General features: G+C 45.3%; 1 protein-coding gene across 1 annotated transcript in view; it reads left to right on the top strand.

Annotated features, from left to right (window-relative positions):
• The window catches only part of LOC116450925 (rho GTPase-activating protein 20-like), a 30,739-nt gene that overhangs the window by 7,524 nt on the left and 9,416 nt on the right, over nucleotides 1-13,799 (top strand). The window contains exons 2-8 of the mRNA XM_032123914.1: nucleotides 6,622-6,704; nucleotides 9,447-9,617; nucleotides 10,134-10,283; nucleotides 10,799-10,840; nucleotides 11,571-11,655; nucleotides 12,550-12,627; nucleotides 12,810-12,876. Of these exons, the coding sequence (XP_031979805.1) occupies nucleotides 6,625-6,704; nucleotides 9,447-9,617; nucleotides 10,134-10,283; nucleotides 10,799-10,840; nucleotides 11,571-11,655; nucleotides 12,550-12,627; nucleotides 12,810-12,876 (673 nt within the window). The 5' untranslated portion in view covers nucleotides 6,622-6,624. The remainder of the gene's footprint in view (nucleotides 1-6,621; nucleotides 6,705-9,446; nucleotides 9,618-10,133; nucleotides 10,284-10,798; nucleotides 10,841-11,570; nucleotides 11,656-12,549; nucleotides 12,628-12,809; nucleotides 12,877-13,799) is intronic.

Consider the following 13,799-nt stretch of genomic DNA (forward strand, 5'->3'; position numbering starts at 1 on the left):
GACTGAACATTTGTGCTGTTCTCCAGGCATGGGCATTGCTGGCAAGGCTGTGTTCAGTAGCCAGAAACACAGCCCCAAGCCATGACAAGTTCCAAGTGTCCTTATTTGGGTTCCAGCCCAGTGCCACTTAAGAATATCCCCATTACATCAGCTGCTCAGAAAGACCTGCTTCAGTCAGGAAGACTGGTGCTCTGTGTGGTGACAGTCCCTTCCACACTTTGCAGGATATCCTCCCTCATTGCCATCCACTGCTGGCATTGCTCCAGACTCCAAGGAAGGCACAAGTAATCCATGGCAGCAGGGAAAAAATGTGGCATGGAACAGATTAGTGTGAATTAAGCTAATCCCCAGCCACCTCCCTTTCCACCTCCAAGTGGAAAACCCACTTGGCCTTTGGCAGGCAAGAATTGTTTCTCTCAGTCCCACTTATATGGGACATTTTAAAATAAACCAGCAGGGTTCCATTTCTTGGAAGGAAAAGGAAATGTTTCAAAGTGTGTCCTTGCAAACTGGTTTACTGCCACCAGGCTCTGCATATTTTAAGAAATGTTTTAGTTTGTTTGGAGCTGTGTATTAGCAGTAAGAGCGAGGGAAGCAGTTAGTGAAACATGACAGGAAGATGAAGCTGTGTAAAATGGCTCAGATAAATATTTACACCCAAGTTTCTTAGCTCTGAGTTCACATCAAACCATGGTTCATACAGAGCATGTATTTTGGAGGGCCTTCTCCATTTTGGAGCCTTTTCCCTGTCGGGTCATGCTGGCCTGCCTGCCTGCCTGGCGGTGAGCTGGAAGGAAGCTGGTTAGCAATGCCTAGTCATGACCACTATCATGGGAGTATATCTCTGCTATACATGGCATCTTCACAGAATCACAGAATGGGTAAGGCTGGAAGGGACCACATTGGGTCATCTGGTCCATCCTCCCTGCTCAAGCAGGTCATCCTAGAGCACAATGCACAGGATTGTGTGCAGACAGCTCTGGAATATCTCCAGAGAGGGAGACTCCACACCCTCTCGGGGCAATCTGTTCCAGTGCGCACAGAACCTGCACAGTAAAGTTCTTCCTCATGTTCAGATGGAGCTTCCTGTCTTCCAGTTTCTGCCCATTGCCTCTTGTCCTACTGCTCAGCACCACCGAGCAGAGCCTGGGTCCAGCCTCTGACACCCTCCCTTCAGATACTGACAGACATTGATGAGGTCACCTCTCAGTTGTCTCTTCTCAAGGCTGAACAAGCCCGAGTCCCTCAGCCAGTCCTTGTAAATGAGATGATCCAATCTTCCCCTGGCTGAGAACTGTGCAAAGAGGGGGAAGCCAGTGTAAGAAACAAATCACAGCCAAGGGTTTTGTCTTGGTCCTAGAACTCCAAATATTCACCTTTAAGAGACACTTGGAGAAGTGGAGTGTTTTTATCTTATTCTGAGCTGGGCAGGAAACCAAGGCTGAGAAGAAAACACATCTCCTCCAAGGAGGTGACGGCATGATGTAGGAAGGAGTGTAGCTTTTCAAGCCAGTATCAGCCAAGACCAGGCTGGCAGAGTGGCACAGCACCCTGATGAGACTCAAGGCAGGCAACCACAGCGTGCCTGCCTCCCAGTGGGTGCCCTGTGATGGATTTCCCATTTGAGGCAAGGGGGAATGGCTGCAAGACAACAGCTGCTGGAGCCCCTGCTAAAACTGTTCCAGCTTGAGGGGTCATGTTCAAACTGTACAGTTTGCTGAGTGGCAGATGAAGTCTGGGAGCAGGAGTGAAGGAGACAGCAGTCGTGCGGGTGCACTCTTCCCTAAACTCACTTTAAGTCCACATACAATGGCAAGCCAAGGTTTTTTTCAGTTCATGTAACCTAATGCCTGATTCCATTTTATGCACTGAACAATTTCCTCTTCTGTGTCGTTATCTTTCTCTGATGGCATTTTCTAACTAGAAATGCAACAGCAGTCTGACATGGGTACATGGTAGAGCATCCAGTGCTCACATGAACAGAGCAGGAGGCGGCAGTGTCCCACATTATCTCATTAAGAGACTTTCGTAGGCATGCCTCTGCTAATGTAAACTCATTATCGGCTAGAACAGCAGCAGTTGCTTTCACATGGATGGATCCAAGTCCAAGTGATGAATTGTTTCTGTACTCTTAACTGGGTTCTTAAATATTTTTTGAATGCTGCCTGAGAACTAAGTGGCCATGTCCTACATTTATACAGTAACTTTTGCCCTGTTCTAGTAGACCACTGACAACTGTGCTCAGCTGATTACTGGCAGTGATCTGCTATCTGCTCTGACAGCACATGCTGATACTGTGAGGGGAGAATTTGTAGGAACAAAGTGTTTCACAACATCCATCCAAGAATAAGAATAATGTTGATGTTGCAGGCTCTGAACAATCTGTGATGCTTCAAATAATCAACGACATTGTGACCCATGTTTTACTCTCTCTCACTGTGTCTTTAGCAACATAAGCCTCCCTAACAGATAAGAATGTCAGCATGAAATGGACTCTGAGTACATGGTTATAAAAATTGGGGTGGTTTTTTTGAAGAGTATATGATACCCTTTCATCACCTTTGCAGCAAAGAAGTGGACTGTTTGTCTAATGAGGGGAGAGTGACACTGACAGCTTAATGTTCCACATAAAAGAGTAACAGAGCCTGGCAGCTAAGAGCGTTGGGAGCAGCAAATTTCCCTTGGAAGTGTGAGCTGGGTGCTGCAACCCCACCTTGAAACACTGGGGTTGAAGAAAGCACGGGGTAGTTTCAAAGAAACAGTGTATCAATATTTCTGAAACAAATATCAATTTATGTTGTGCAGAAAAATCCCTGTTAAACAATTTTTTTTCATTTCTGAATGGCAACTAAACCAAACAGTGTCATTCCAGAGCTACAGGTATTGCAAACTTTGACCAGCTATTGACAGAAGGAAAACCCACCCTGTGCTAAGCAGGTGTCATTATTTTTCAGCTCCATCCCACCTTAACTATCTGGAGAATAACATTCAAGTGCAGAGGCCAGTGGGGGAAAAAAACCCCTCTGCTGCTGGCCAGCTGAGCCGATAGCATAGACCATACATGGATTTGGAATGAAGGGCATTAGACTCACAACCTCCCTGGTGCCAAGAAATACACAGCTAAAATCAGCAGCTCAGAGATGAGTAATGCACAAACATGGTCCAGAGTGTTAGAAGTGTTCAAGCACTTCCAGAGTATGTTGGGTAAATGAGTATCTGTTTCCATGGCACCAAAACAGCACAGAGATCACGCCATGTCCTTCAGCGGTTCTCTGATTCCGTGCCCAGTGAATGAGAGCAAAGCTGACCTCCAGGAAAACACTCCCTAGCTCCTGCATGGAGGAGCACAACGAGGTGCCCTCTTCATCTAGAAACAATGTTCGTGGGCAAGAGCTGCCCAACGCTGCTGGCAGCCAGGTGAGCCCGGCTGGGAGCCACCAGCCCCCGCCTTGGAGCCCAGCCAGCTCTGCTTGAGCCCAGCCTTTGGGCAGGAGGATGAAGGGGCTCCAGCATCAGACAGAGGACTTGTAATGCTGCTTCTGTGTAGTGAGATGGGAGGGGTTTTTTTGCAAGAAAACCATAAAACTGTAGAGCTTAGAAGCATGCAGGATTCAGAGCACATTTACATGGCACTGGGAGAACACTCAAGGTGTTAGGAGACTCTGTCCTTGTCCAGCTGCCTCTTAAGAAAATGTCACTTACATGGACTGGCCCATACGCAAACTGTTTAAAATGGGCTATACACCTAGGTTCTCCCATGTGGAGAGGGAGCACACAAGCAACTGTTCTACTTTGTATGCCTACTGAAACCAAAGGCAGAACAATTTATTATTCCTTTATTAAATATGCAAATTAAGTATGTTACCCCTGAAATTGTGCCAATTAGTTGTGTCCAATTCCCTCAGTCCAATGCTACTTTCAGAGTGGCCAAAATGATTGCCTTACCTACAGTAAGGGGATTCCGTCATCTCAGTGATGTCCTGCCAAAGGGACGTGACTGGCTAGGATCAAAGAGACTTTGGCTGAGGTCTTGGAAGGCAGTTTTTTGGTTTGCCTAGAGTCTGTTTGGGGTCAGGCAGCTGGACCTCTGGACAGCTGATGATCTCAGCATTTTTTTTGGAGAGATCAAGTATGGGGAGTACCTTGTGTCCTGTAGTCACAGCATTTCACTGGAAACTCACAGTTCTGTCTTTGTTAGACGTCCAGGGGTAGCCCAGTGCCTGCTGGAAGTGGTGCTCTGGGACAGGTCCTCAGACCTCTCAGAAGAGGTGAGGTGTGTGGGCAAAGACAAGGCTGCTTGGAAGGCACTGCTGCCACCATTCAGATACAGTCTGAAACCCTTGCCAGTGGTCAGAAGAAGAGATCCACCAGTACTGACTCCCTGAAATCTATTCTGGGATAAATGCCCTCCTACACTAAAATTCCACCATGTATGTCTTTAGTACCACTTGTACCCCAGAAGAGAGTGGTTTTGGAGTGGACAAAATGATTGCCCTACCTACAGCAAGGTACTGTGTGCCGTGGGATTTGTTGGCACAGAAAATACTATCACAAGCAAGGGTTTATTACAATGCCATTGAAGATGCTGCTGCAATCTGCAATGTCCCTGGCACAGAGGTGCACCAGCTCACCCTGTCTTCATCCGTGACCGCTGCAGCTGGCAGCTGCTGGCGTTTGCCCCCAGGCATCCACACCCATCCTCGCTTCCCACCTTAAGATAGTGCATGACTGATGCTTTGCTGCATTATGTTTGTAGGAACATTTTATTCTATTAAGGCACCTCCAGAAGCCAGATGTTCTGTTTTAGTAGGAACTTCCTTTTTTAAAAACAAGCATTTCTGAGCTGATGTTATTTTTATTCAGTTCTCCCTGTGAAACTTCCAAAGACAGATTTTCGCTTGGCAATGTCATAGCAGGGTATGAGGGAGAAATTGCCATCCATCTGCCTCTGTCTACATATGTATATGTACCCAGGGAACCTACTCAGGGAACACTACTGATACTGCAAAGTGAATATTCATATATTAGGAAATTGCTTTACTAAATCACACTTGCAGGCCCACTCCAGCTCAAGTTACATAATCACACATGCTTTTTCACAAGGTCATCTGTGTTTTGGAGGCTTCTGTTGGACCTGATCAGGCATGGAGTAAGGAGTCTGTGTTGTAGAAAGCTCTAGCCTGTAGGATTCCCACGTCTTTTGTTGCAGAAGTCAAAAGGTATAAACTAAATGGGAGATGAGGAGGATGTCCCTTCCCTGACAGCTGGACTCCACACCAGCCTCTGCCACGGATTTCCTTTCTGAACTGTGTTACATCACGTAACCAACTTTTATTTTCTCACACAAACCCCTGGAGACAGACCTGCAGCCATGCTGAGCTTCTGTAGCTCCAGGGAGGGTAAACAGAAGCAAGTACTTCAAACCAGCCCCAGCCAGCCTTCCAGTTTGCTCTGAAAAACCAGACACAATGTGGTGAACACCAGTCATGCAAATTGACTGAAATGGCTCTGTCCTTTGCATTTCTATCACTGATATGAGGATAATACCTTCCTCTGACATCACAAGAATATTAATGTTGTCATAAGGTGCCAAGCTGTAATAGCCTTGTGTCCTCAAAGATGGAACCAGTGAGCTCACATGCAATGAATGTCTTCTGTGTTCAGCACAGACCTTGAAAAGTATACAATTAACAAAAGGAACAAATTTTCCCCATAGGGCCTCTCCCTCATCAACCAGCAATCATGATTTCTTTTATTCTTAGAATTTTTCATATTTTGTAACATTCAGAAGTCAAAAGATCAGTAAGTCTCAATATGCTCTGAACTCCCTGGCACTTAAAGCTCTAACATAGGCAAATGCTGAAATTAGAAATGAGCCATGGGACAGATTTTCCCATGCTTACTAATCAAGAGTCACTGATGTAAGGATTTCTCTCCCAGGCTAAAATCTGTCATCTTTCTCCGGCACAAAATTTATTTAGCAAATAAAAGGAGACCTGTGACCTCTGTATATGTTGACTTGGATAGTTATCATTTCTAACTCTCAGGTCTCACCATTACAGTCACCCCACTTCTGTGTTATATAAGATGCTGTGGCTGTTAAAAAAGACACAAATGTCTTGAGGTTAGGCTGCCTGGAGAGGGGCCTAGTAACAGCCTGTTTGCTGAGCCTGTGAGTCATGGAAAATGAAAATAGAGAAAAATCTACTAAGGAGCCTCATCCATTCCTCCAGCTGATGAAGTACGACTCCCTAGAGTATTACATGCTCTTCATATCTTTGTCTGGTCCAGTTTTAAATTGTATTTCTATACCTTTCCCTAACAAACTATTCCATGGTATGAATGTTTGGAAGTTTTTCTTGAACTTCGTACTTTGGGTTTTTTCCTCTGTTTATTCATATAATTACTTTGAGATTTGGCTGTGAAAACATAAATGTGAGAGTTGAGCAGTGTTTTAATGATCAGGAAGGGAAGGGAGGTGTCTGACAGCACAGATCATGGCTTTCAGTGCTGAGGTTTCATGACTATTAGCTAGACAAAAAGAAAATTTGTAGAGTGCAATGAGCAGCAGGTCTGTTTCCAAGGTGGCCAGGCTAACTTGAATATCTTTTTGTCTTGCAGAAGATGAAGCCCATCGTCCAAAGAAGACGATCTACCTCATCTGCCATTACCAAAGCCCTTGGCAAATCAAAGTCCCATTCCAGGTAGAGGAAATACCTTTCTGACTCCTGTTTCCATCTTTCTGCCTATACAGACTGAAATCAAACTGGTTTTCAAATTCATTTAACAATGTTGAGGGCAATTTGGTCCTGCAGCAGGGGCAGGCGGGGGCAGGTGGAGAGGGACGAAGCACCAGACAGACGTGGTGGGTTGCAGGACATGGGCTGCATTTAGCACCCCTGAGGAGCATCCTGGCGTTCCACCTCAGCATTTCCCTGTGCAGCCACCCCCAGCTTACTCACTGCCAGAGCCCTCTGCAGCCCTTGCTCCATCTGCTGGACTGCCAGGGGGAGGGACAGCCCTGAGAATTGCCTCTGGCTCAGCTACAGGTACACCTGGGCAGGTTAGGGGGCTGGAGCTGCCTCTGGAGGTGGAGGGAGTGGTGGGAGGCATGCCCAGACCCTGATAGCCCTGTGCAGGATGGCATCAGCTCAGGATGTTTGTTGGAAGAGCCGCCAGACCCAGACATGTTCCAGGACAGCCATGTCCTTGTCAGAGGACAGCAGCTTTCCCTTACAACCAGCTGGGGTAGTGGAAAGCTGCCTTCCTTGCCTGCATCTCCATCGAGTCTCTGCTGATGCTTTGCTCCTGCAGTGTGAAGCACTGGGAATGTCAGCAGTCAGGGAGCCACATGCCAGACATGTACATCTTCTGCTGAACATCTTCTGCTGAAACTCTAAGTGTGCTTACTTAGCCCTGAGCTGAGCACCTCAGTTCCAACAGTGGGAGCTGAGTCCTCCTCGACCTCATCCCCTCTTCCTCCTGCAGCACTGTGTCGCTGCTAGAGACAAATAAGGGGATACCATGGTCCTTTCTGCCTTGCTCTGATAGCAGTCTTGTAAATAACATTTCCTGAGGGATTTTTTTAGTTTGATTTTTTTCTTTCTTTGTAAGAAAGAGATGATAAAGCTGAACTGATTGACATTTTGATCTGGACCAGCCCTCCCGAAGAATATCCCTTTTGTATCACACCATTGGTGATCGATGCACAGTACATCCTGCTTCTCTGGAATGAGTGTGGGGGGGTCAGTTGAGACTGGATCATTTAATATAAAGGGCAGGACTGATTTTCATTTGGTTGTCATTTGACAAAGTTATGTGACTTTTTTGTCCTTCCTCCCACCCACTCTAAATTGCACTAGGGGAAAAAAAAAGTGAAGAAGAGAAACAAATTCTTGACTTTATTTGGCTGGAGAACATCCTTGTGAGGGAGGGAAGCTTTAAATGTTTCTTGTGATGTATTGCTATGGAGGGAGCTGGTCCAATGCCATCTTTGCTTAGGCCACCAGAGCATCAGTGAGATTTTTTTGCTATCCTGCTGTTGTGTTTATAAAGCTGGGTAATCTTCCAGCTTTAGGAAATCCACTGCTAGGATTGTAAGATGCCATGGCTCTCATTGCTCAGCTGATAGACATGGAGACCTTTTAATACCATATCTGAAGGTTATTTAGCTTCTCACTTGTTACCCCACAGCTGCATAAGCCAAGGATTCACTTGTTGGTGGCTGTGGAGAGGTGAGGAGGAAAGAGGTAATTTCTGTTTGCCTGAGTGCAGGTGTTCCTGTGACTGGGAGATGATTTTAGTAAAGCAACTACTGGCTCGTTTTAACCTCACTCCTGTGAAATCAAATGAGTTCAGTTATGATGCCAGTGGAAACTGAGTTAAGACCAACAATGTCAAAAATACTACACTTACAGCTCGTGTGGTTTTTTGTTTGTGTAGAGTGCCCTCAGACTAGAGAGTAGAGCAGTAGAGGGTAGAGCAGAATTGCTGAGGGGTGAAGGGAAGGCAAGTATTCTTGCCTGCAAGCAAGATACACATTTTTGTCTGTGTGTAGAGACAGGAGGATCTCTGTGAGTTTTTTTCTGTGTCAATCTAAGTCTAGGTTCACTAATTAAATCTAATTAAATCAGGGTTAGGTACATGAACACACTGTGTGAACATGAACATGAACTCTTCCATGTTCACGCAGCACATCCCACGTGCTGAGACCCAGAAATGGCTGTGGGAGCTGTTGTGTGCCAGCTGACCTGAGCCCAGAGCAGTGCTCAGGAGGTGCTCAGTGGGGGTGCTGAGGTACAAGCGAGGAGATTGCGCTTGGCAGAGCTCTTCCAGCTGAGGACAGTATAGGGAGAGGGTCTGGTTCAGTCCCCATTGTTGACTGCAGTCAACATGCAAAAACCCTCAGGGTTTTCTGGAAATGGTGAGCACCTGCATGAATCCCAGTGGAAACAAGAAGCTGGATGGCAGCCAGGCAAGCCAGAATCAGATGTCTGGAATTAGAGGAGTACATGCAGTTCATTTTCTTTATGCTGCAACTCTTGTGCTGACAAATTGTTCCGTTTGGATGGAAAACATGCGCAGTAAGGGCAGTGCCCCCCACGCCCAGCTGAGCCACGCCATGAGCTTTCCATGTTCAAGTTGTAGCTCACACACATGTGCAGGAAGTAAGTCTTTTACCTGAGTGAGAAATTACTCACAAACTACTATTTCAGCAGCTTAACATCACAAGATTTGGTGTGGGCATTTAGGCAATTTTCCATCTGTCTGAGGCTGGTAAAGTTAATTGTGCAGAGTTAGGTGAATGTGGGTCATAATAGAGAGCAGTAGGGGCTGGGAGAAGCATGGGGCTATCAGGCTTCTCCAAAACAGATGCCTGTGTCCAATCACAAACCCTTCTATGAAAAGCTTCTGACAAAGTCTTGTGATTTTTCTTACTCCTCCAGGGAAACTATTCTTTCCTCCTCCCATTCAGACAATGGGCTGCCAAGTGGGGTGTTCAGCAGCCCAGGCTCCACCTTCATCCTGGACGAGCGAGTACAGCTAACCGTGGGCCTGCAGACCCAGGAAAGACACCTGATTTTGTTCAGTGATATGCTGGTCATTGCCAAGTCCAAGTAAGAGGAATTCCCACTCATTTCTTTTCCCAAGTAGGTGCTGTTGAAGCTAGGCTCAGTACATGGTGGGATTTCTGGGGCTGTTCTGTGCAGAGCCAGGTGTTGGACTCAATGATCATGTGGGTACCTTCCAAGTTTTGAGATTCTGTGATTCTATGAGACTCTGATCTATTTGTGGAGCACCTAGCAGCCTCCAAAACAATGCTTCTTTAGAAATGTGAATCTAAAATGTGGCATTTCCCTCTTCCACTTTTACAAATTCTTCTTGGTATTAGTGTTCACTCCATTTGTCTGAAGGGAAAGGTTGTGTAATCAGTTTTGCCCTTTCCCTTATTAAGTTGCTTGAAGATACATCATGAGGGCAAGAGGTAGAAGGACAAAACTGATTGTCAGTCTGACTCCTTCTGCCACGTATAGATGAAGAGCTGTCACTGCAAGACTGGAAGGGTGCATGATCAGACTCTGGAGGTCTAGATGTTGGTCTCTGGCCTAAGGAATTAATAATTTCCATTGTAGATCCTCCTCCAGCCTGAAGCTGAAAAAGCAAGTGCATCTGAGTGAAGTGTGGACCGGCACCTGTCTCAGTGAAGTGACAGAGAAAAAGATGAGTCCCGAGAACTCATTTGTCATCGGCTGGCCTATCACCAACTATGTTGTCACCTTCAGGTATCTTATCAGACATCAGACCTCCCTCTGCATCCCGGTAGCTACTCGGGTCTCCCATGTGTCAAGTGAAACAATGACTGAGGCTAAAGGGCCCATTTCCTTTTCCATTTCCTTACCTTGAAACCTGGGTAACCTGTGCTGGCAGCAAAAGCTTCTAGGAATGGCAGACATTGGGAAGGAAATACTAGGAGAAAGAAAATAGCAATTAGAGGTCACTGCAAAAATAACGAGGTGAGATAACTCCAACTTCACAGAAAGGGATTTGTCCCTTATCTGGACACTCACCAGTATGACAGGAAACGTGGTCCATTTTGTTGCTGGGATTTTTTTGTTACTATTATTTTTATTATTTGTTGAAATAGAACAGAAGAAGGGAAGGACTGTGCTTTTGTTCCAGGGCTTTGCAGGAAACAACTTTGACTTACAGCCATATATAAATGAAATTGGGTAGAGTTTCAGAAGGCTGTTACCCATTCAGCACTTGTTTGATGATCTGCCTCCCTTTTTGTCTTCAGCTCAGCTGATGTGAAGGAACGATGGCTGTCAGTGTTACTGTGGTAAGTGATCCTCCTTTCACCATCCTTCTGGGTGGTTCCTCTATAGGCCTTAGAGAAAGTTGCATGTCAAATTGTGCTCTGATTTTCAGCATGTTAAGTATCTAAGTACTGTTTGAAAAATCCACCTTTGAAACCTGAATATAGATGCCCCTGGGAGAGTGCAAAATTGGTGTTAACAGTTGGGAAAAAAGGGGTCCATCAGAAGATAATATTGTTGGAGCATCCTTTTTCCTTTGGAGTTGGAGGTTGACTTTGCTAATCACTGTGGAACTGTCAAAAGTGTTACTGATTCTTCAGATGTTTTTTGATTTGAACTAAAATTTTTATTACATTGTATCTAGAGGCTACAGTTCTTTCTTTTTCCTTTTATGTTTTGTATGTTGCTTCCACTAACACCCAGACAAAAGTGCTTATATAGGAACAAAGAGGGGAAGAAATCTTCTGATTTATGGAGAACAGTAGTGATCCTGAGGGAACACTGGAAGGTACTATGCAGGACACATCTATCTGCACTGAAGTACTGCATGTGGGGGGAGTGTTAGTCTTTGGGCTGCAGGTGGATAAAGAAGTCAGTAAGAGAGTGTGACTGCACTATGAACATTACATTCATATATGTCATAATTAATCTGTATTTATTACAGTGCCAAGGAGGATGTCCCATCCAAATTTTAGGGTCCTTCTCAAATTTGGTTGGGAAATTATATGCCTTCCCCTTTTCTTTGACTTTCAGGCATATCAATGAGGTAAAACAAAATGAGTATCTGAAGAATCTGACCCTTCAGATCTTTGTGCTGGATGATGACAACTGTTCTTCCGTAAGTAAGGCAAAGAACCTGCTCATCAGATCAGGAGTACACAGGGGTCTGTGGAGTAGGGAAGGGAAGGCAGGGCTGTGCTGGTATTCCAGTTTTAAATTCAAGTCCCACCTAAAAAGATTTAGAGGGTGTGCATCTGGGTATCCGCATCCTTCCCACTGGAAGCCCATTTGGAGGGTTTGAGAAATGAGGAGGTAGCCACACCCTTACCAAAGAGCACTGAATTCTTAAGATTATTCTTCACCTCTGACTTCTTTTATCTTTTCTTTTTGCTTCACTTCAAAATTCATGACAGTTTGTGGCTGAGTGCCCAGTCGATTCCTATTTCCAGTGCTATGAGTTGAGGATATTGATCACGGAGTCACTGGTGTGTTGTCCTGAACTAATTTACTGGAATGTGTCCCAGTCTAGCATACATTTCTTGGCTTTGTGCCGAGCTTGGTGGGCCACATTTGCCTCCTGGGTATTCTTCCCTCAAAGAGTGACCCTGGACACTCATGGTTGATGAGCATTACCATGTTCAATATTCACCTTTTTGAGTGACAGCGGCACTGTAATCAGTCAAACACTGATGGGATCAAATACAGCATTTGAGCACCATCCGCCTCCTGTGATTTCTGCTGGATGAAATTTTTGGATGGTATAATAGACCCATGACAGAAGAAGTAGTGGAGAATAGCTTTTGTGTTGTATAGCCATCATCCTTTCTGGTGTAGTTCAAATTCATACAGCTCATCCAACCATCATCATTTAGTAAAGGCAGTCATTAGACAGAGATGTGACATTTTCCCCAGAGATGTGACATTTTCCCCAGATTTTCAAGCTACGAGAAACTATAACCAAACTTCTCACCTTTGTATTAGCTTCCTGTATTTTCTCTGTTTGCCTTTCTAGACTACTGCAGTCAATGTGTCCAATGTGGAAACTGCAGAGAGTGTGATGAAGAAGACCCTTCTACAGCTTGGGCTCCCTGTAAGTGGCAGTTGCCAGATCTTAGCTAAAGATGCTGGCAGCATCTGGTTTACAGGATAGTGTGGGTGTGGACAAGCCTAGATTTGCTGTCTTTTGCTTTCTGAGTGGAGGGCAACCTCATGGACCCTCACTCTGGCCCCTCTCAACTAACATTTTTCTCTTCTCTGTTCCCTATCCAACAGGGCAGGACCAGTGAACACCACCTTTGGGTGGTCTCAGGAAAAGATGAGCCTGCTTACCCTCTCATTGGTAAGAGCCCTCCCATATTGAGCATCATTTTGGTACTTAATACTGGCACCAGAGGGACAAGTGATAAATGATACTTTGTGTGTGGCAGAGAAACATCACAAACATTGCACTCTTCACTTAAAAAGCAATGGTAGGGACATTGTTGCTGATGGGAGGTGTGACACCAAGCTGCTCTGAGATGTCACTTGGCTTTTATGGTGTCAGCATCCACATTTAATCAAAGCATGGTGACATCTTTGAAAGACTTCACACTTACCTCCGTTTTCCACGCAAATCTGTGCATTTCTGGGTGGGAGCCCATCACACTTTTCAGCAGATGCTCCAAGTAAATAGGAGATCTTTAGGCTGGTCTAAGAAGTACCTTCTTTGCAGCAGATATGAAGCAGGGGTAGGACATGCCTCAAAGCCTGATTCAAACCCTCTGGCTGCTGGTATGAGCTTGCAGGGCTACAGGCTTGGAAGGCTGGTCATACTGTCCTGCTCAGCTTTGCAGTTATCTCCTCACAGGCAGAGCAGGAGGTCAGGGGCAGCCTCATCCCATCTTTTCTGTCTGTGATAGAGGTGTCCACTGATGTCTGTCAGAGCATCTCCTGGCACTTCCCAAGCCCTTTGCCTTTGGGCTCTGTCAGAACCAAACAAATTGCTGCAGTCATTCAGCAAGAGTGTGTTAGATCTAGAGGAAAGCACTTCAGCAACTGAAAGAAGCAGAATTTTTAGATGGTCTATTGGTGACTTACAAGCCTTCAGTTAGGAAGCTAATATGTTTATCCTACTTTTTTGGTACTTACGTATTTTTCATTGCATTTCAGTTCACAAATAATGAGACTGCTTTCCACACAAAACGTTGCATCATATTGAAAACCCAGTTTGTTGCATATGGGTTGTTATCTTCTGAACTGCTACCTTAATCCAATACTAAACTG

Source organism: Corvus moneduloides, chromosome 14 (assembly GCF_009650955.1).
Source record: "Corvus moneduloides isolate bCorMon1 chromosome 14, bCorMon1.pri, whole genome shotgun sequence".
NCBI classification, from domain to species: Eukaryota; Metazoa; Chordata; class Aves; order Passeriformes; family Corvidae; genus Corvus; species Corvus moneduloides.